The 24,674-nt window shown below is 38.1% G+C and overlaps 1 protein-coding gene across 1 annotated transcript in view; it reads right to left on the bottom strand.

The window, feature by feature from the left end:
• Positions 1 to 16,924: 16,924 nt before the first annotated feature.
• Positions 16,925 to 24,674, bottom strand: part of LOC114657673 (tigger transposable element-derived protein 1-like) — a 31,377-nt gene continuing 23,627 nt past the window's right edge. Inside the window, exon 3 of the mRNA XM_028809546.2 lies at positions 16,925 to 17,092. Within this exon, the coding sequence (XP_028665379.2) occupies positions 16,925 to 17,092 (168 nt within the window). The remainder of the gene's footprint in view (positions 17,093 to 24,674) is intronic.

Here is a 24,674-nt window from a genome sequence, read left to right as displayed (position 1 = left end):
TTGATGTCAAGATTTTGAAAAATCTCAACGTTTTAGAGCTCCCTGACTTTCTCGTATACAAAGTATAGGGAAAGTATTGGAATCCTCCAAAAATTCCATTTCAAGGTTTTGATGAATCTCAACGTCTTAGACCTCCTGGAGTCCGAAAATACCATGTCTGTGTGTCTGTCTGCATGTGTGTGTATAAGTAAACACGATAACTTGAGTACACCTTCACTTAGGTCAACCAACTTTTGCATACAATTATTAGGTACAAAACGTAAATTTCTATCAACGTTTCGGCTATTTCCGTTAACCAGAAGCGGTACTTTACCTTTTATTGATGCAGCTGCATAGTCTGATTTATTCAACTTTACTTTTATAATAATTGTTCAATATATTATTCATTTGATTTGATTTGTTGTTGACGGCTTTTTAATGTACATAATAAAAAAATATAATCATTGTCTTGCGGTTTACTCCTCAAATATCCATCCCCATATCTGAGTATACAAGAAAGTCTAGGGGAGACCACTCCAGATTTTTTGTCTTCTTAACAACATCAGAGTTGATGAAGTTGGTTAAGAGCCCTGCAATATTCAGTTGAGCAGTGAATCTCAGAAACAGAGCAGAAAAGGAAGAAGAGCTGACAACAGTGTAAGAATACATTACATCTCAGTTGATGTTGAGTCCATGTTGTATCAGATATCCACACTGATGTCAACATGGCTTTCCTCGGTTTGTTTTGTTTAAAAAAATAGTAATTGGTTTCTGTCACTTTGTCCTGTTTCCTTGCTGTTTAATGATATTTGAAAATTACTGCATTCTTTTTCATTTCCTCACTATTTCTCATATTGTTCATGAATACGTCAAGCCACAGAAGGTGCATATAACACTGAGTGTCAGTTGGTACTGCGAACTAGGTACCTACGTGCAAGTGGCCAATGGCGTTTTCTCTTTCAAAAATCAAAAGTAGTAATTTGATGAAAAATGCAATTTGGTAGAATCATTTCAGTGCACATGTATGGTACAACGAAATTCTTATTTGCATGCTTCACCAACACAGAACATGTCACCAATCTCTGACACGATAAATCTTGATTCACAGGTTATGTAAACTGTAATAACACAAAACACAATAGGTCAGGCTCAAGCCTGGCTGCCCCCACTAAACACCCCCAATTAATCCAGAAGCACCCCATCCAGTTCTGAGTTTATACTTCTATACTACCTTTAAGAATTTAGCAAAGTACAATTTTCTTTTAAAGGTTTAAAATTTCATATTACGTGGATCACAACAACATGCCACGTTAATACGTAGCACTGGTGTTCATTTTCTTGTTTTATACATACTGACATGGGTGTAGGGGAGTGCGAGGAAATGGGATGGATAGTGGGGTTTACAGCATTCCTGGTGCAATGCTAGTACCTCTGTATTTAACTCGCTGCTCTGACAGCCAGCATACAGTACTGACGCCCCTAAAATAATGACGAAATTCTACAAAACAGAAGTGTAATGCTTATGCTTACCCATTATTCAAGTCTGCAGTACCTTTGCTAATTTATACAAAGAATGCAACATAACCATCCAAGTAATGCACAGTGTCAGTTTTTAAGTGAGATAGCAGCTACGGAGATCATTTTTAACATGCCATGAGCAAAGGTGTAGGTAGAGCACTGTTTTCCAACCGTTTTCTGTGGTGGCATACATTTGTAACCCAAAAAATCCAAGGCACACCACGATTCTACCAACCACAAAAGCATTAAATCTTTTAGATGTGCTAAACTGTCCAATAGGTCGGAACAGGGTGTGGCAAGAAAACAGCTTGGAGATTGCAGATACAGCACTTGTGAAGAGTAACATTTTCAGTCATTGATGGTGATGAACAATTGAGGATGGCATTTGCAGAGTTTTAATGTATGCCCACTTAAGAGATGCTTATTCTTTCAGTTAAATACCAGCTATGTTATATGGGTTGGAGATGGTGGCATTGACCAGAAAGCAGTAGACAAGAGCTGGAGGTGGCAGAGTTAAATATGCTAAGATTTGCATTGGGTGTGACGAGATGGACAGGATTAGAAATGAGGACATTAGAGGGTCAGCTCAGGTTGGATGATTGGGAGACAAAGTCAAAGAGGTGAGATTGCATTGGTTTGGACATGTGCAGAGGAGAGATGCTGGGTATATTGGGAGAACGATATTAAAGATAGAGCTGCCAGGCAAGAGGAAAAGAGGAGAAGAGGAAGGCCTAAGAGGAAGTTTATGGATGTGGCGAGAGAGGACATGCAGGTGATGGGTATGAGAGAGCAAGATGTCGAGGACAGGAAGATATGGAAGAAAATGATCTGCTGTGGCAACCCCTAACAGGAGCAATTTGCAATTTTTTCAATTAAGTCATTATTTAGCACAGCATTCAAAGTCAACAGTCATTTCGATTGTCTAATTTTTACTTTGACATGTCGATGTCTCATATACTATACCAATTTGAGAATTAATGCATTACTCTTGTTGTCTTATTGACTTCTTTTCAACTTTCCTTTTAGGAAGGCATTCAGATTCAGGTTGGACTTGCTCAAGTGGTATTTTGTTAAAAGTTCTGGTTTAAGGTCATTGTTTAAGTTTAAAATATACCATTGTTTTGTGTTGATTCTATATTCATTTTGGAATTCAATGTGTATTTACTTCATGATTTATGTATTCGTTTTATAATTTCATGTTTTAACGTTAGATGTGATTAATTGCGATTAATTACATAGATTTATGTGATTATTTTTTTAATTGATTCCTAGCCCTAGAATTAGTCATTTCTAAAGTTTGTATTTATTTTGCATTGGGAGGTGACACTGGATTGTTGTCCACTAGAAAATGGATTGATGGGGTAAGCTGCCATCTAAGACGAGTGTGTGTTTCTCAGGTATGCTAGGTGACAGCACTCCTGAGCTGATGTACCCGTACACACACCCGCAGGGCACATTGGAAATTGCAGTCCCATTAGGCATCCCTGCTCTGTACCATGGGAGCCACCAGGGGGAGCTTCAGGGAATAGCTGACTCAAAAGTGCTCCCAGGACAGCCATAAAAGGGCCTTCCTCATCTAAGTTGGGAGTTGGAGTCAGGAAGTGGACAACTCTTGTTGGAGGAGATTTGGGAGAATAAAGGGGAAGCTAGGACTGGGTTCACTGAATGTATAAACTTCAAATAAAAGCTTATTTAAATGCAAAACTGGTGTTTGTGCAGTTTGAGTTTCCAGGATGCCCCCTTACTGCCCACAGTATCTACCTCTTGTCAATAAGTGGATGCTTGAGGGCGCTGTTTCCCCGTGAGACCCAACAGACAGATACTGACACAGCTTTAAAAGCACTAAGAAATAATTACATTTTCTTCAATATAGTGCCTCTAAAGCACCACATCCATCACAATGCACAGATAATCAATAATAATAAATGCACACACATTAATCCTCCTCTCCTCCCAGCAGCTCTGTCACACTCCCTCCCAATCCCAATATAGTCCTTGACCCGGAAGTGCTCCTGTCCTTCTGCCCATGTGATTTAATAGCACTTCCCAGTCAGATGAAGACTTGTATTTTTCTTCATCCAGGAAGTACTTCTGTTCTTCTGTTCCCGTGATTAGGGAGTACCTTCGGGCTATATGGGAAATAAAAATCCCTGTGTCTCCCTGCAGCATCACACGGCGGCACCCACGGCACCCAGCAGGGCTGTGAAGCCGAACTCCATCTCCCATGGTGCCCTGCGGGAATCTGGGGCACCTCTAAGCTGCAAGGAAGTCTCCATCTAGTGTCCTGGATGTGTTGACCGGGTTGAGCTGCTGGCCGTCCATCACATTCTTTATTTATCTACTCTTTATGCCTGCACTAAGTGAAGAATGGTATGCAAAAACAAACTGAATTGAAGTAAAAATGAAAGTTGGAGGCTTAAAAAGCTATGACAGTGGAGATCCCAAGTAGAACTGTGGAATAAGGGATAGCAGAAAATTGTGGTAATGTGCAGTTTTTACATTTACTGCACATTTGGACCTTTGGTTGTTTATTTACAATTTTCCCAATGTTGTTTGCAGAATTCTATGACTTATTCATGTGAAATTTACTTTTGTCCATTTGCCAGGTTACATTTGTGAAATTATCATTTCATTATCATTCCTGTATAACAAACAAGACTAAATACCATAAAAACATACAATTTTTTCTTCATGTTAATAAGCTTTTTCCAGTCCTGTTCAGGTTTCTTCCCTCTGTGACCCTTCATAAACAGTGTGAATTACCAACAGATAAAGGTCAAAAGGATCCAAATGCAAATTAGCCAGAAAATGTTATAAGTGGAAGAAAGAAATGTGATCTTGTCATTTGAGGAATTTCATTCTCGTCTTTCTTTCTAGGTGGCAGTGCATGGCTGGTACTTTGCATATTGAGCCAACTTGGAATTTCCTAATGGACTGTCCTGATTGAGCCATGTCCATGCAGACAGCAATTTAGCTTGATTTGATTCCTGACTTCCCCTCCTCTCATTCCTCTTTATCATCATTAAAGAGTAGGTTACGTTTATTGGTTGTTGGGTTTTAATTGAATTAATGCCAGGGACACAGATGCAGAAAAGGCTAATGCTTTCATTTTCCTGCACGGTCTTTCTCAAGAAGTAAATGGTCAGAATTAGACACACCAAGGAATAAATCTCCGCACTAACCATTATTCTGTAGGTTAACTTAGAAGGAGAATTCTGACAGCTATGAATAAAAAAAAATCATAAAAATCAAAAACAACAGTTTTGACAACTGTGTTATTTTTGGAAAACTGCAAAAGGCAAAATATAAAAAGAGAAAGAAAAAAGCACGCTCTGATGCTACAAACCAGAACAAAGGACAGCACTGATCACTGAAGTCAATATCACGGATGCATTTGATTCCATAAGCAATTATTTTGTAAAAGTGTATATTTATGCTCTGTTGATATGTTTTTCATCTGCTTGTCATCGGTAGAGTGGGTTATTTCTCGCAATTGCTGTCATGCTGTCTGATAGGAACTCAATAGCTGAGCTATTGATGCGCAGGATAGGCCTGAAGTGAAAGAAGTGTCTCCTGCATTCTGTAATAGAGAAAGACACCACTCTTACAGGGATAACTAATTTAGCAGCATTTCTGTGACCTAGTAAACTGAGACCTGAAAACAATATGAAAACCAAAGGCAATTACAAAAATAAAATGCTAGGCATTTAGCAGACCATAGCACAAGGGCACACTGACATAACAATTGTGCTCACGTGTTGTGGTCATCTGCCCAGCAGTATGGAAAGGAGTGATGCATTGTAGGTGGTATATGTTACAATCTTATTTTATGTGTTAAGATAGAGTCTGTCATATATAAGCAAAGCCATTTTTCAAGGATGGCACGCCTGGGCTGGCAGCCCTGCCAGGATGGAGTAGGCCAGGAGAAAGAAAAAGCAGGAGACTTCCTATCTTTGCAATGAGATTGGCCAGAAGGACAATATTATGGAACAAACGGTGAGGACTTCTTACACTAGATGACAGCATCCCTGAGTACCCAAATGGGCACCCGCAGGGGATGCTAGGAATTGTAGTGCCATGGAGCAGACCTATTAGGTTCCCTGGGTGCCACCAAGGGGTGCTGTGGGGATTTTTGCTCCCTGCTTTCCAGGAGTTCTGCTTGAACCAGAAGTGTTTCCAACTGGATATGCCCTAGCGCCGGAAGTACTTCTGGGCCTTGGATAAAAAGAGTTGCGCTGTCTCACCCAGGAGAGTTGGAAGAGTCGGGTGGAAGAAGGACAAAGCTCATCTTAGAGGTGTGGAGGAGAAGAGAGAAAGAAGAAGAGAAATGGATTGTGATTGTGCATGTCTCAAGGTTATTATACTAGAAAGGAAGTCTTTGCTAAGGTAATCTTATATATAAACGTATACACATGGAAGTGTGTGTGTCTGTCTGTTCGGCCCGGAAGTGAGAGGTGGAGTCGGGGTAAGGGCTCCACTTCCAAGGATACACAAACGAGGCGAGCACGTCAGCAAAACGTAACCTCTGAAGAAAGAGTCACTCGCTTAGCGGCTAATACAGAAGCATGGCGAGCACATTGGCAAAATGGTATCCCTTTTACTTTTCCTCCCGCCGCTAATACACAAGCGAGGCAGCAGGCCGGCAAAACGAAACCTCAGAAGAAAGAGACACTCACTTAGCGGCTAATACAGAAGTGAGTCGAGCACATCAGCAAAGGAAACATCCGAAGAAAGACATTCGCTTAGCCATTAATGCACAAGTGATGCAAGCACATCGGCAAAACAAAACCTAGGAGAAAGACGTCCAGAGTAGTTCCTTTCAATTACCTGACATCTCTGCATTTAATTTTTTTTCCGATGTATTCAATAATTTCTGGAACCCACGGGCTTACATAGCTAGTTATAATAAACCATTGATTTGAACTCAGGACTTGTGTCTCAACAGTGTTTTTTGTTGTTCTGCAATGCCCTCTAGTGGTGACACATTGCTTACATTAGCATTGATGTCCCCCAGTGAGACCAATACTGATTCTGACAAACACAATATTTTTAAATTCAGTTTTGTTAACGTATGGTTTTTACTTCAAATTTAAAATCTGTCCATTATAACATTCTTGTATTTAATCATGGCTTCTACTGTCATAAATGTTTGTTTTAGTACCTTAGTACCTTTAGTCATTTTTAAAAGTTTTGAAGCATTTTTTACATTGTTTATTATTTTTAATTGCTATGCTATGTCTTTGACATCATAATGGCATTATTTTCTGGTATCTTCTTAAGACTGTGGCCACTGTTGATGGAACAATGACATTTGTTGCTTGTGAATAGATGTCACTGTGATAGACTGTTTCCTTATTAAGATGGTGGTACCCAGTGTCTTGTTGCTGAGAATTGGATACATTTCAGCCATAAATGGTCAATTGGTGGCAGCTTAAGTTTAAATAAGCACCTTTTACCACCTTTCCTAATTATGACTTTTGTTTTTGTGTTTTTGGTTCAGGCGATTTTTCTACTAGAATAAGCAAGATCTAATTAGAGCACAATATATAAATTAGAGCAACTAAAATTATTAATCAGAAGCAAGGACTACAGTTTTGTGATCACAGTAAAGTGTTTTACTACCACAAACAACTGTCCATACATTTCCCGGAGCACACAATACAAATACATTCAAATCGCAAAAGTCAAACTACTTGGAAAATCTGAATCCATTGTACAACTTCACTGAGGTTTCTGCCAAAGCTGTGAGGGGAGACACTTGTGAGACTACTGGGGTATTTTATCTTAGGGGAAAAATCTGAGATGCATGAGACAAAAGAAAATGTTTCCATTTTATTTCTTTCTGATTTCATTGTTTTCTAGGAGAAACCAAAAAGATATTAAGGATATCTCTTTTTTGATTTTTCATTCCTATGAGGATTTCCATTTCTTGTTCATTACGTTTACTTTCAGAACTTTTAGATTCATCACCAGCCTCACCAGCAATGTTTTAACTATTGGGACATTTGGTATCCAGTATACATCCTTGGATTTTATTAAGCTATTCAAGATTGCCATGGTGGTCCAACTTGGAAAAAGATGTCTTCTTATTTTATGACTGGATCCAATAGTCCATGAGGAAGAAATCGTTTACCAATCCTCCTTCATTATGTATCTTCACATAGTTGATGAAATCAGTTGGCAGTGAGCAAAGCCTTCCATCTGCCTGAGTTTTAGCCCAGAGCTTCAGACAGTAGCTGGCACTGTCTTCTTTGATTACTTGTCTCTACAAATCATCTTCAAAATTTTGACCAAAAGAGTGAGTTATGTCTTAATTTTTTGATCCTTGGCATAAAGTAAAAGCGCAGGAAAAGGCACTAGTCCTTGTTGTAAGAAAGTTTAATATCTGTGCTTTGGCTTTTAACCATGAATTCTGAGTTTTTGTTTGAAGTTTTTTAGTCATAACTTTCAGTCTTGAAATGCTGATGTTTATTCACAAAAATGTAAATGTAACAAATGTAAATGTAACAAGTTCTTCAAAATACTTTAATGGGTTGTAAATACATGCAATACATTGGGTTAGTGCTGCCAACTCTCCATCTGTAGGGGTCTGGGTTTGAGTCCAGGACTGTGTTTCAGGTTTCACATTTTGCTTTATGCCCAGTGATGGCCACATAGGCTTCACCCCCTGCAAACACAAGTTTAAGAAAGGGTGATGGCAATTGAAATTCCAATTACACCTGAATGTGTTTTTTTTATTTTATTTTTTCAAAACACAATGTTTTGAACACCAATTTAAAGATCAGCAGAATTATTTACATACTGAATAATAATTCCCCGGGCGGCACGGTGGCGCAGTGGGTAGCGCTGCTGCCTCGCAGTTGGGAGACCTGGGGACCTGGGTTCGATTCCCGGGTCCTCCCTGCGTGGAGTTTGCATGTTCTCCCCGTGTCTGCGTGGGTTTCCTCCGGGCGCTCCGGTTTCCTCCCACAATCCAAAGACATGCAGGTTAGGTGGATTGGCGATTCTAAATTGGCCCTAGTGTGTGCTTGGTGTGTGGGTGTGTTTGTGTGTGTTCTGCGGTGGGTTGGCACCCTGCCTGGGATTGGTTCCCTGCCTTGTGCCCTGTGTTGGCTGGGATTGGCTCCAGCGGACCCCCGTGACCCTGTTTGGATTCAGCGGGTTGGAAAATGGATGGATGGATGGATAATAATTCCCCACATCGGAAGTTGAAGAACTCACCAAGTGTCATTCTTCTTTGCTGAAAAGACATTTACAGGCATCATTGTAATGTCATTTTCTCACAAATTACTAATTCTAATTACCTTAAGCAACTGGCAGGTCACGGTTGACCTAAACATAAAGAGAGTCTATTGGCTCTTGAAATGTTGTAGAAGAAAGTTGGTTGTTTTTCCGATTATAAAGTGCTTGATCATTTTGAAGTGATGTGAGGGTTATGATACTACGCAAATGTAGTAAACTCTTGGTGCTTTTTTCTGGTTAATTTGCAGTGATTTTGGAGTTGTGTTATTGAGTTATGGTCTAATAGGAAGCTGTATAGAAAATGTCCAAATGACGGTAAGTATATGGAGAATCTTTTAGTACAGTTGAATGTTAAATTACTGTCTTGGGAGTCCCACTAAACAGGTAAGCTTCAATTCATATACAATTCTGAGAAATTGATACCAAAATACGTTTCATAGGTGATTTTGCAATTGTGAAACATGAAACTCACTATTTCGGAGTTTTAAGAATTTTTTTTGGATGAAAACAATAAAATTGCTCACTAAGACCTTAATGAGACTTCCATGTTTACCTGTTCTTTTCTGTAGCTGTGTAATGCATGTAATCAACTCAACACCAATAAAATCAATGCTATTCTTGGCTCTCACTCACATCACTGTGGAGGAGTGCAATACATTTTTTTTAATTCGAGGTGCTGCATATTTTACACACAAAGACACGCTAAAACACCGCATTGCGCATACCATTGTATTTTGTCCACAGGAAAACTCACTACATGAAAAGTAGCCACTACCTGACAAACATCCTTTCACATACAGTAGCAATTGCCATATCCTAGTTGAGGGTATGCACACTTCTGGGTGATTTTGTTTTTTGCTAAAGATCTTTATTTTAAATACTAATGACAAGCAGATACATGCAGAATCAATGCACAAAAAGACAGACAATACATACCTTTCCTTTTGTGTCAATTGCACAAATATCGCTGGAAGCAAAACACGATTCATTTTCAGAATTATTTGCGAAGCTAAACATGGAGTTTTGCGCCCAATGGGAGCAAATTTATGTTCCATGGTACAGATTTACAAATGGAAAAACTATCATCACTTGAAAGAAGTAAACATGGTGGAAATACAGAACGCTGGAAATCGATGGCTTATTGCCATTTGGACACATGGTGGTGATTGCTTTTATTGATAAAAAATATTGATCAAAAATTGATAAGAATTAAAAGGAAAATTTAAACAAGTACTACAAATACCAAACCATTTTCATCAGAATTTTTTTTGAATGATGAAGTTATATTGCCACTATGGACTTTAGTGGACCTCATGAGTTATCCCCAATCCAAAATGAAAAATGAAAGTAATTAAAGAAAAATAATTTTATTAAAGGATAAGTTTAAAATTATTTCTTTACAATCATGGTATGTTTTCATTTGCCACATGAAATTGTGTTCTAAAGTGAGACATGTTTAATAAATTTTAAGCAATAACTGGCACACTTTTTGACTTGGAGACAGCAGTTCTTACCGCTGCACCAGCCAAACACACCTATATGTGTGTGTGTGTCGTACCCTATTCCAATTTCTTTGGTTAAAGTCTAGACAAAAACACACTTGTTTTGTTATATCTGTGTCTTTTGTGAAAGTGTTTATTTGATATTTGGACTTCAGTCTTCACACATTATACACTTCACGTCAGCATTTTGCCAATTTTTAGTAGAACATGAAAAAAGTTTCTGTTCTACTTATGTGTTCAACATTTCTTGCCTCACATTTCCTGTCATCCTAAATTTACCCAGATTTTTGTACACATAGAACACACATGAAAAGTATGTGTTCCAAATAACGATATATTATTTACCCTATACAACTCCAGGCACCTCACACCCAGATAAGCAGACTTGAGGTGGAAGAATTTCAGTTGTGTCGGTGAGGGATGGGATAGCAGGCTGCTTGCTGCTTGTGCTGATCAACACATTTGCAAAACAAAAGACACTGATGAGGAGGTGCAAGGGAATTTAAGGTGGCCCGGAATTACAAGTTTTTTCATAGGCTTCAGGGATTTTAGTATTAAATCCAAACCTTTGCTCTTCAAAGCAGACATATTCGGTAGGTTTTAAGTCGTTCTCATTCACCTATGTACCCTGGTACCCTCCAGCCCCATTGTAAGCTGCAAAAACAGACACAATATTTTTTTAAATTTATAAAATAATGTTCACTTTCAAACACAATTTTATTTGGCAAATTAATATAACCCATTATTGTGAAGAATTAACTTCGACTTAAAAAATACTGAACATATCCTTTAACAAGACAAGCAAATAGTATGAGCATGGAAAGAAAGAATATGCTAAAGAGGTGCAAACAATGAAGACTAAGCCTTCTGCCCACCCTAAGGACACACAGGATGCCCGTCTAACCCCCCCTTGAGGTGGCTGCTGAACTCATCCACTAAGACTTTGTCACCACACAGATTCAATGTTCTCTTTTCAATCCTCTGGACTGCCTTTCGTCCTCCGATATTGATCTATGTAACCAGCTAGCTCCCAACTCCAAGCAAACAGAGTACTAAACAATGCTTTTTAACCCAAGTTCAGGACACTTCTGCATAGCCCTTCGCCAGTACTTCTGAGATACTAGCAACATTCAAAGGCCTGTTGGTGGTCCTGAGGAAGGTTTCTCTTCAGGCTCTCCATGCTATAGACTACTGTATAAATGAGGAGTGCCAAACTGTCCATTCTCCCCAGTACCCCTGCAAGTCTAACCTACGGTGTCCTGTAGTGGCCTGGGGAACATTTACAATGGTTATAAATCTATTGTTAGCAGTCCCTTTATAACCATTGCAATGAAAAATCATTTCTGCAAAATAAATGTAAAATGGTGACAACCTAAAATTTGTAAGAAAGATCTAGAAATGCTTTGAATGAAACTTGTGGACTTTTTCATTTTCTGCAGGTTTAATTCAGAAGATTTTTTCATGAAGGGAACTTGTAGAGTAGCTTACTGCAAAAAATGTAAATCACATACAATTCAATAGAAATTCTTCAAAAATTTTTCTCAGTATCAATAAGGTCCTAACATTTCAGGATTGCAAGTATTCCAATTCTGATCATAACTGATTGATCTGAGAGTAGCACAGAGGTTAGTGCTGTCAGTTCACGAATCCAGCATCCTTCAATTTAAATTCAGTTGTTGCCTTTATGGAGTTTGCACATTTTTCCAATGTTTGTATGGCATTTATCCCCGGGTACTCCAGTTTCCCGAAGTCTTGCGATTAGGCCACCTGGAAATTCCAAACTGGCCTCTGGGTGTGTGCAGGAGTTGACTCTGTTTCTGGCCTTGCACCCAGTGTTCTTGACATATACTTTAGACCCCTTTATTTCTGAATGAGAAAGTTTGAAAATATTATGGCATGATATTATTGAACTGTTTGTGACACACACACACAGAGCCATAATGCACTAAATGGCGAAGATACCTAAAAATTGTAAATCTGTTGAAAACTTAGTATCAAAATTTTGACTTCCTTTGTCCCACACCTTCTCTTATATTAGTAATGATTAAGTAAAAAAGAAATATGAGCTCCATTTTGGCTAAATATTTATATGAATTTAGATTTACAGTCTCTGAATATAATTGTAGAAGCCTATATAGTAGTTCAAATTCCTTTTGTCAATTTCTAGTTTCAACACAAGCACAGCCAATAAGGCTTTAAGCTTAATGTAGTTCTCAGCCCCCCTAAGACCAGTGCAAGCTTCTCCTTGCACTGCCAGCCCACAGCTTGATTCTGTCAGTTCTGTAGAAACCAGACTTTAATCAGGTAATGTTTGAAAAGCCTTCAGCTCCACCAGTTTGGAGATGAGGTGCTTCAAACCTCAGACTTCTGTAGTTTTACTGACTTGACTTGTTGATGTTGTCTGAGATCAAACGTTTGAAGACCTCACCACCCTGAGGGCTGCACCTGTTCCGCCTCAAAGGCCTTTTGCTCTACAACCAAGGAGGGCTGAACCTTTTAGATCTCAGCAGGTGGTAGTCCTTCTAACATGAAGCAACATTCTCTTAGATGTCTAGCTACTTAAACATAAAAACTTTCTGTTTTTATTTTTTCAAATGCACAGCTTCAGACAAACAAAATTTTCTACTATTTGTGCTACCACAGTGGGTTGTCCACAGTGACTTTGTTCTCTTTTATCCTTGCCTACATTCCCTCTGAGAGGCTAGACCACCATCTTTGAATCTTTATCATCCTAGGCCCTCATATTACACTTGTACATGACTGTGCAATTAATACATTGGCACTATTAATTGTGCCGACAGCTATAAACGGCAAGGGCTTAGGATGATGAACGGGGATAAGAACGAGGTCAGATCGTTACTGTAACAAAATTCTAAACTGAAGGAATGAAGCAGAAAAAAAAGAAATTTTCAGATAAATGATTTAGCGAGTTTTGCAGCCAGACGGCCTCTTTTACAAATGGTGTCAATACGTGGCAGCTCTTAAGGTGAAGAATAGATGCAGCACCTCATTTACAAAGAAGGTACATCCAATTTATCTCATCATTTCTACCTTTGGGAATATGTTTAATTCAAAGGACAGTTTAGCAGACTACATATTGCAGTGAGTGGGCGGGGAATGAGATACGATTAAGTATAAAAGGAGTTGGTAATTGACCTGGCCAATATGTACAGACATGACATGGAAAGGGCACCCTATTCCAAGGGTCTCCCAGATTGCACGTAATGTTCTTACTTATTCATCTATAAGGAAAAGATTATACTTTGTTCAAAGCAAACTGTGATTAATCCTCATTTGGACACCTCTACGAACTTTGGAACATTTTATGGCATAGTTTATTTATTTGTAATGTTTTGAAGGTGATGTTACAGCAGCACCATTTCTGAAGATTGTTTTCTGCTATTTTCTGAAGTTTTCTTACAGTTATAGTGTTTTCACTTGTGATGCACACCTAATACGAAGCTACCAGTATAACCTCTTGGGTTCTTTTCTTAATAGGGGATAGGAAGAAATGTCAAAACCAGCTCTGTACCGGTCATCTGTAACCTTTTACCTGTCTCACTGTCCTTTTTGTACTGCACATATTCAACACTAGAGCCTCTAATGGCAGGCTGCTTGTTTTCTGGGACTGTCTTTTATTTTGATTCCTTTCCTTCAAACCAGTTTAACATCAATGGATATCACAAAGCATTCTTTATGCCCTTAAAGTTCTGCAGCTAGAAAAGGAATGGTCAGTCCAGCACTTGGCAGTGCTAGTCAACAATTAAAAAGAGACATTGAGTTTAAGCTTTTACTTAAAACATTATATTCATTTGTATGATAGTCAATATCAGCAAATATAAACAAAACAAGGAATTATACAACCTGGGTTGGTTCATGCAGTCTTCATTCAGTCCCAGATAACATTTCCCCGATGGAAGCTCCTTAGTTGCTGGTTACATGTCCATAATCAAAAAGTGAAAATAAAGATTGCCTGCTAGAGACAGAGTTCCATGGAAACTGTCCAGTAGCAAAATGGGCAGCAAGCTTCATTTAAATGTTTGTGGCTACTCTCAAACATGTCAGGAAGGCAGCAATCGAATCAAACCGTCCATTTCTGCAAAAAAAGCATCAACTGAACTAAAACTAAACTAAAACTGAACTGTTAACTAAAGTGAGGCTCTTAAAATTAATGAAAGGCAGCCACTCTCATCCCCGTTTCTTGTTCAAAGTGAGCAGTTGGTTTTCTTCTGTTATATGAGTGGCTAACATTTTTACAGTTTCTAAAAACACAGGAAAGTTCTTACACAAGCTCAAAGTTGATTCCCATCAGAATGAAAACCTCTACTAAGCTACAAACGGACAGGCTATGCTAATGTTGTCAAAATTTCTCAAAAATGATACTTGAGGTAAAGTCAAAGTACTTTGTCAATTTTTTTCTTTCACTGAAGTAAGAAGTATTTCAGTTAGAAATAAGAGTAAGAAAGTATCTGCTTTCAAACATAATCTAATCCAATGTAAACTACAGACTTAACCACAATTAAACTCAAGTATACAGTATTATTAAATCTCATATAATTACATTAAATAGTGCAACATTTTACGAATTGTTGTTTATTTTTAAGAAAATTTTTCTTAAAAAAGTTGTCCAGTTTGGTATCCAATTTTATCTTTAAATTACCAGTTCTAGCACTTATGTGAACTATAGAATTAACCACAATTAAACTCGACGTATATTTTTAACTATCTTATTATTACATTAAATAATAATACAACATTTTATGAATTGTTGTTTATTTTTAAGAAAAATTCTCTTAAGAAAGCTAGTGGTTTCCTTTGCCCAGTTTGGTATCCAATTTTATCTCTAAATTATCCTTTCTAGCACAAATGTGAACTATAGAATTAACAACATTTAAACTCAAGGCATGTTATTAACTCTTACATTATTACATTAAATAGTAATATAACATTTTAAGAATTGTTTATTTTTAAGAAAAATTCTCTTAAGAAAGCTGTGGTTTCCTTTGGCCAGTCTGGTATCCAATTTTATCTTTAAATTATCCATTCTGGTACTCATGTGAACTATAGAATTAACCACAATTAAACTCAAGGCATATTATTAACTCTCCAGCATAACCAGATGTATACCAGTTGGTTGTCTCATAATATACATTCATAATTTTAATGCACTCCTATAGACAATTTAAAACCTCAGGAATAACATTTTCCTCCACATATAAGCATTAAACCGACTTGCATTATTATTGCACTACAATAATTCAACTTCAACACAACATAATAAAATGGTAATTACAAATCTTAGAGACAATGTGGGTCAGTCCTGTTAAATTTAGATGCTTTCTCCTGAATCATGTAAAGGACTAATAAAATGCACAGCTCAGAGAAAATAAGTCACACACTTTGCAATTTCGTGGGAGACCGAATCTAATAATTTATCAAGACAAACAATACTGCTACTTTAAAGTTCATCCTTGAACACAAAAATTGCATATTCACTTAACAAGCCACCTATTCAGAAATAAGCACTTATTTCAAAATGCTTCTTTAAATCTGAAGGTGAATTCTTGAAAGCAGAGATTTCTTTAGGTGCTGTTTTGAAATATGAAAAATAAATTTCCACATATTAACAGTGAGTGGGAAGCATGGGAATGACCTACCAAATGAGCAGTAGACATCTCCCTATGGTGCATTTATTTTTGAATTATACACAGCATTTTATTGTCTGTTTATGAGCAACATTGAGCTATAACTGAAGTTGACAAAACACCTCAAAGGTCTTTTTAATGAATTTATAATATTTTGGCTGTTTAAAAAGTAACAAGGACTTTCTGGAACATGTAATGAAGTAAAAAGTATGTGAATTGACCTAAACATTTTATGGGGTAAAAGTTTCAGTAAAGTACAAATAGTTGAAAAGTGAACTTAGGTGAAGTAACAAAGTAGTTATATTTTGTTATTTTACCCCTCTAGGCTATACAAAACATTCTAAGGTCCTGCTTTACCTTTCAGTTTTCCCAGAATACATGTCACTCCTGTCTGACTTAAAAATTCTTTCAGGCCTTTGCCGTTTACCTGAAATCTGTCAGTTGAAAAGGTCAAAGCATCCTCCATACACTTGGCCATGTCATTCATTATTGCTATGCCCCTTGCAAGTCACGTGACTTGCTGTGCCACCAAGCTTTACCAATAAAAGAACACTAGAACATAAGACATTTGACAAATGAGAAGAGACCATTCGCTCTATCAGTCTTGTTTGTTTAGCTAATAGTTAAGTTGTCCAAATGACTCATCCAGATACTTTTTAAAGGCTGTCAAGTTTTCTGTTTCAACTACATACCTCGGTAGTTTGTTTCATATGTTCCTACAACTCTTACTGTGCTACCATTGTGAAGTCATTTCCATCTACACATCCATTTATTATTTCTAAGCAGTAAATAACATTCTGGGTCATGAGAGGTATGAATATCCTAGCAAAAATCAATCACAAGATGGGACTTATCAGAAATGGGGCACTAAAAGTTAAGTCATTTAATTCTTAAAATATGAAAAGAATTGCAAGTACCTGTAAATAAAAAAAAATCTGTCCATACTTTTTGTAACCTGGTTATCTTATTCAAGATCAAGGCAATTCAGTTCTTATTCTAGGAGCATTGAGTCCAAGCTGGGAACCAACCCAATTCCTTCTAAGCACCCAAGGAGTAGGAGCTCCCGCAAATGGTTGGGAACGGTGGTGGGGGAATGGAGCAGGACTCACGGGGTCCCACTGAAGGCCGAAGAATGGAGGCAAGGGTCACTAGCTGGTTAAAAGGATGATGGTGCCTGTCGGAGGACATCTCCTTGTGCTGAGCAGACTGTCAAGGAATAGCAGAGAAGAAGTCAGTTTCAGAAGTTTTGGAAGGAGGCACGAGAGGCTCATGGTAGTTTTAGAGGTTAGCTAGGGCTATCTCCATGTCATGCATCCTCATCCTCCTTGATCTTTTCCTGTTAATTACACTAGAAACCCAATGCGATTTAGACAATATCACAGACTAAAGGGCCAGTCACTTTGCTATTGTAGCTATCTAGCTACTTTGTTGTCCCCTAAAGTTACTAAAGTTTTGAACCAACGCAGTGTTGTAAAGTTAACAGATGACATCTTTTCTCACCTTTTTTAAATAAAGCTGATATATTCATACATTACACTGCATCCTTCTCCAGTGCCATTTTTTTGCTTAAACCTTGCTTTCTTAGGACCAGCTTTCTATTTTCTTTTGCCTTTGGTGCCATTATAAAAAGGTTAAATACAGTGAACGGGTAGAAAAAATGGAGGATGGATGGATAGTTTCAATTTCACGTGCACAGAGATGTACCATTTGGAGAGGGGCTATCCTTTTATGTATTTGCTATATGTATGCTCATTTATTCATCCATCCATTATCCAACCCGCTATATCCTAACTACAGGGTCACGGGGGTCTGCTGGAGCCAATTCCAGCCAACACAGGGTGCAAGGCAAGAAGCAAACCCCAGGCAGGGCGCCAGGTTAATGTACTTTATCAACCCTCGAGCTGGCATCTTACCCTTAATTAAGCCCTTTGACTACCTCCTATGTGTGACAACATTTAAATTGCTACATTCACAGACCATAACAACACACCACACCTTGCACTTGCCACAAAATATCTGTGTTCAAAAACAACAGCAATTCATGCAAAATGTATTGCTACATCCACAGAGGGGCTAGTTGACTAAGATCTGAACCCAGTAGATGTCATGTATCAGCACTAAGAACTAGAACATCCACATAGAAAACTGATGTCTAAAAATTGTTTGAGTTTCATGCCTGTGTGGAATTTCAACATAGGCTTCCCAACCAGGTTACTCCTCCTTGACTTTCCTCCTACATCACCAAAGATTATTTCAACTGACAATTCCAAATTGGCCTGTATGCTCTCTGATAGGCTTGTGCTATTTCCAGGGCGGTTTCCTGCCTTGCACCCAGTGCTACCAGGACAGGCTTTGCCCCCAATGTGGCAGTGAATTGGGATTAACTGGAATTGAGTAGGAGGTGAGATGTGAAAAGAATGTGTAACATTCTAAATGCAGGAGTGCAGAGTTGTGATAATATCCATCTTGACACACACCCACTCGTATTACATGAAAATATGAAACGCTGGATCAGACATAGCTGGCAGCACGACAGCCTTAAGTGCTGTGGAAAGGTAAGCAAAGGAATGCCTGTCAATGACCCAGTTTTAGACATTGAGGCTTAATACATTTTTTAGTTTCCCTTTTAATTTCTGTTGGGGTTTTAAAGTAAACCATGGTAACACAGGTGTGAATTCCGCTTCAACAATCGCTAGAGTGTCACTTGCAAAAGTAACTCGGTTTTCACACTTTGTTTGGATGTGTACGTGATGTGCTTCAGGGTGCACAGTGAGTTAAAGCACTCAGCTGGAAACTCGCAACTCTTTAATGAATGGAGCCCATAGTTATATTCACAGAGGACAGCTTGGCTTGGAGCTGCTTCAGAGTGTCAGATTTTTAGGAAAGAATTAAACTGGGAGTTTCCTGGTTTTCATATTCTTCCCAAAAAGGTGGTAGAAATTAAACCTAGAACACAAAACAAAAAAAATTGCTTTTATATATATTAGCTTGTGAGATGTTGCGACAGAAACTTGAGTTTAACACTGGTATTCAGGTTAAGGCCACCCTACGAGTAAAATAGTAATTCCAAACATTTATTAAGAAATCTGCTTAATTCACATTAGAGTCGCATAACCAGCCTGGAACAATAAGGTGACCATTGAGGCAATTTAGATCTGCCCACTATTTTAACCCGGAGTGGCTCACTGTTGTCACATTTATCTAATGTCCTGGAATTGAATGTTCCATCCAGTTGTTGGCCCAGTTAGTCCAAATTCTGTTGATACACTGCCCTCTATTTAGCGTGCAAAACAACACATTTAACTCATCACAGAAATCTTTCATGTCTATTGTATGAAAAAATAAAAAACCTAAACCATTGAAACAATCAAGCTGGCATCACTGACAAGCAAAGACATGGGAATGGCAGACGAGATTATGAGGTGAGGGAACCATAGCACTAGTTTGAAATGTTGAAATTAACTTAACTGATGCAGCACAGGCACGGTGGCGCAGTGGGTAGCGCTGCTGCCTCGCAGTTGGGAGACCTGGGGACCTGGGTTCGCTTCCCGGGTCCTCCCTGCGTGGAGTTTGCATGTTCTCCCCGTGTCTGCGTGGGTTTCCTCCCACAGTCCAAAGACATGCAGGTCAGGTGGATTGGTGATTCTAAATTGGCCCTAGTGTGTGCTGGGTGTGTTTGTGTGTGTCCTGCAGTGGACTGGCACCCTGCCCGGGATTGGTTCCTGCCTTGTGCCCTGTGTTGGCTGGGATTGGCTCCAGCAGACCCCCGTGACCGTGTTTGGATTCAGCGGGTCGGTAAATGGATGGATGGATGGATGGATGATGCAGCACAAGAAGAGTGTTAGGAAGGGTGAGTGAATAGGATTGGAATATATACAGAACTTTTTATACTAAAAGCTGTTTCAATCGCCTTTGTTAATACTTCATCATGTGTTCACAGTTGTGACAAACACTGAATCAAAATCTGGAGCAGAGGTACAAGGAAGATTTTGAATTAAGTTTAACATGCTTTGGTGAGGAAGAATTCCATCTCACCACATTTATCTAAAGTTCTTGGATAGATTTCAAGTTACGGGTAGTGTGAAGGACATGTTTGGACCATTGAGAATCAGAAGAACACCAGGAAATATCAAAATGTTGAGATAAGCTGTAGAAGTTCAGTACAATTTCAATCGGTAGCATTAAACATATAAAAGGGGACAGTTTCACAAATTATTCATCAAGATTTATCTTATCTCCAGCGTAAAAGATTGCATACATTTTTAGGAATAATTTACCTATTTTATTACTCAGTTTATTGAACTAACTACTTTAGAAATGGGTGTAGCCAGAGGGTTTAAGTAGGTCATTTGACCTATACTAAACTGCTAGCAGTCTGAAAAATAAAACATAATAAGTATTAAGTGCTTAACGTTCCATTATGCTATACTGAAAAATAAAAAATACACAAATTAAATATGAAAATTAAAACCACTATGCATACTGGAATGCCAAAACAAAAGAGTAGCCAGCGTTAATTGGTTGATTCACCTCGGCATCTTTGTAGCAACTGGTAGTTTTTCAAAATGGTGCAAAAGAAGAGAGAAAAAAGGAAACAAAGAGTTGGCTGGATGGTTCCAGAATACAGAGCAGCTTTTCCAGGAATAAGGAAGACACAGTAGTGTTTTCAACTGGAATTTTCGTGTTCTGCAATACATTATTAACTACATTGTCTACTGGGTTGCTAAGAGTCAAGAAAGCCATTTTCTAACATCTACTATTAGTAACCATTAGCTGGCTACTGTTGTGAATTTGTCAATCGCTAAAATTTGGTTGTATGTTCATCACAATTAAGAAAGACCATTGGAATATCAGAGACAGGTGTATTAAATTAGGCTCGTAATCTTGATTGAAAGGAGCATATGGACTGCAATTATGCAATAAGTAATCACATTAAATGTGCATTGTATGTATATATTTAAACATATATATATATATATGTTGTGATAAAGACACAGACCAGACATCATAAAAAGGTTTGGGGCAGCCACCCGTATACAGTAATATCCCTGGCTGCAAAAGGTTTTTTAAGTTGACAGCAATGTTCGCAATACTGAGTTCAAAACAGAACTGAGTTCTTGGTGGTAAGATGGTGGCTTTAAAGGCCCATATAGGAAGTGACATCATCGAGGGGGCCAGACCCGGAAGTGGCATCATCGAGGGGGCCGGAAACCTGGCAGGATTTCTCGGGAACGGTCTGCAGGGAACTGAGAAACACAATTAGTGCACCCCGCCGCTCCCTGGTCGGATGTGGTATTACCATTACTTAAGCCCTTCAGCTGCCTCCTACTCAAACGTGTGTGACAACGTATATATCTATATATGTACAATCCAACTTCTGTCTGTCTGTATGTCTATCTGCTTTTCACGAGAGGACTACTTAACGGATTTAGATTGGGTTTTTTCTTCTATAATATGCTTGAACATTAATTTTGCGACTTCTTTCACTGCGCTATGTATCATAGTTCGCTTGCAGTACCGATTTAATTGCGCAATCTGAGAGACACGTGGCGGGGCCCTTCTCACTCACAGACCAGCCTCAGGGCATATCTTACATCCGCTTAGAAAGCGAGCGAGAGAACTATTTCATGGATTTAGATCGGGTTTTTTTCTATAATTTGCTTGAACATTCCGGTTGATTTTGTGAGCTCTCTTATTGCACTAAGTATCATAGATCGCTTGCGATACTGATTTATTTGCACAAATCCGAGAGGCATGCACTGGGCCTATGGGAGGGGGGCGAGGACCTCCTCACTCATGCACCAGCCTCGGGGCGTATCTTACATCCACTTAGAAAGCGAACGAGAGAACTACTTCACGGATTTAGATCGGGGCTTTTTTTCTATAATTTGCTTGAACATTCCGGTTGATTTTGCGACTTCTCTCATCGCGCTAAGAATCATAGTTTGCTTGCATGCGTGATATATTCGAGCTAATGTAAGACAGAGGCTGCGAGCTGAGAGGAGGGGCAAGCGTGACATCAGGAGTAGGGAGCCAGGCAGGTCCCTCCTCACTGTCATGTTTTATTAATACGCGGGCAGAGCCACGGGGCAAAGCTAGTGTATATATATATACATTTTTAAAAACTGCAACATTGTGTTTATAAAAGATTGATTGATTGATCAACTAGTATGAAAAGAGAATTTTTCAAATAAATAGCGCTGGCAATAAATAAGTTATGCTGAAACAGGCTGTTTCAAAAAGGCCCACTATGAAATATAAACAGCCTTTAACAATAAAGCCATTTGGAAATAAAACCTGCAAAAGTGAAATTAAAAGTAAGTACATTATTGAAACTGAATAAAATGCTGATGTAGTATTTCATGATTACTAGTCAACTTTTATTTAGTCATGCATTTTTCACACTTTAATAAATCTATTATATAAATATTGCAGTTTTTTCCAACTTAATGATTCATTTATATATATATATATCACTGCAGTTTGAATGTGATTATTTATTTCATAATTGCTTTTTTTATTTCATTTTGGCATAAATGGCATTCCATAGGAGCAGGGCTGGGCAGCAGTGCTTTTGCTAAATCACATGGACTGAAGGACCATGCTATTGACACAGCTGAATAATCAGGTAATTTTAAATTAGAAGTTAAAGTTGGGCTAATAATTACACTGCAACACTTCTGTTACATTTGTATTTTTATATATTGAACAAACAAGAATATCAAAAGATTGTGTTTTAGGTAACATATGACCTTAAAGCTTCTTCATGTTTTCAGACGCTGATGAATCTGAAAATCATCCAGGAGCATTTCAAACTCCTTCTGGCACAAAAGATATTATCATCAGGTGGGTTTATACAGATAATTTATAAAATAAGAAACTGTTATAGTTGGTATAGCTGCATATTTTAACAACACAAACTATGCACTTATCAACTTTACTGATGTCAGTTTGCACTTGCATTTGTGTGCACCACCTAAGCTTTCCAAACCAAGTGAAAGTAAGGAAACCGACGATCCTCACCACAAAATCACCAGCAGAGATAACCAAACAGTGCAATGTATGTCAGAGGTTCAGAAATGCCATTTACTGAGAAATCAAACCAAGAAATCTCTTACGGGCACAGCTCTTATGTGCTTTGTTGCCTATTTAAAGAACAGGACTTTTTCTGTAAGTCTGGGGAATTCTTTACCTACCTCTACCTGTGTTACATCTGGGGTCCCTCAAGCATCCATTTAGGGTCCTGTACTTTTGTACCGTATATGTCTCCCTTTTGTACTATCCCATAGAAATGTAACATCTCCTTACCATTTTTATGCAGATCATACTTGGGTCTGTCTTCCATTGAACGTCAATAATATGGCTGCTATGATTAGTACTCTTAACTTTTTTAAAGCTATTGAATGCTGGATAGCATGCAGCTTTCTCCAGCTGAACAAAACCAAGACTGAGGTCATTCTGTTTGGTCCCTTGAATTGCACCATTTCTAATAGAACGGGTCTACTGGCATCATAAATTTATATTAAATCACACGTTGCTTTGATGTTGACTTTAAACAAATAAATTTCGTTGCTGGAAAATGTTTTTTTTTTTTTAGCTCGGGGCCAGTGCTAATGTCAAACCTTTTCTCTCCTTTAATAACCTGGAGAAGCTGACCTATGATGTTATCTCTTCCCATTTAGATTACAATTACTCATCCTTTATGCTGCCATCCCTGTTGCAACTGGTGCAAAAAAACTACTGCTAGGCTACTGACTGGCACTGGAAAGAGGCATTGCATTTCTCCTGTGTTGGCCTCTCTGCACTGGCTCCCAGTAATTTATTGGGTGGATTTTTAATTTTGTTATTTGTTTTCAAAAGTTCTCCATAGGTTAGCTGCTTCAAATATCATTGATCTTCTTTGCCCTTACTCCACCTTCAGATCACACAGGTCTATGGATGGCCTTTTATTATCTCTGTCATGAATGCTAAACTAAAGCACATGAGTAATCGTGCCGTTGCAGTAGTTGCTTCAAGGCTCTTGAATTATTTGCTTTTTAATGTTAGATCTGCACCAACAGTGGATGTTTTTAAATCCCATTTAAAAACTCATTTTTATTCAATTGCTTTTTAGCCTTTGGAAGTGCGTGTGTTTATGTCTGAATTGTTTTATCTTGTTCAGCACTTTGCTCAATGCTAGTTGTTTTAAATGTGCCTTATTAATAAAGTTGACTTGATTTAATAGCCAGAACACCTGGAAAAGCAGAATGAAAATAAGAATGATAATGATGCAAGTCTTAATAATGAAGATTAAAAAAAAAAAACAGTGAAAAGTCTAACACACAGAAACACTTGCTACATTCTAATAAAATAAATTTATTTCAAAAATTAAGTAAACCATGATGGATCATATGCCCAAGGGGCTCATTTATAAAGTCTGTGTACACACAAAAAAGAAGCTCAGAATGTAAGTGCACAACTTCCCATGCAAACACTGGGATTTATAAAAGAAAACATGGAGGAGCAACATGCATATATATATATATATATATATATATATATATATATATATATATATATATATATATATATACAGTGGAAGCTCTAGATACGAGTTTAATTCGTTCCAGCACTGAGCTTGTATAGTGAATTTCTTGTATCTAGAACAAAACTTCCCCATTGAAAATAATGGAAATCCAGTTAATCCGTTCCGCACCCCCAAAAATATGAACATAAACAAATAACACTGATAAAAAATATATACTGTAGTTTACCTTTAATTAAAGTTTACCTTTAATAAATAACACTG

This window comes from Erpetoichthys calabaricus, chromosome 9, assembly GCF_900747795.2.
Source record: "Erpetoichthys calabaricus chromosome 9, fErpCal1.3, whole genome shotgun sequence".
Classification (NCBI taxonomy): Eukaryota; Metazoa; Chordata; class Cladistia; order Polypteriformes; family Polypteridae; genus Erpetoichthys; species Erpetoichthys calabaricus.
Note: the sequence above shows the minus strand (reverse complement) of the source record. Positions and strands in the feature narration are given on the sequence as shown.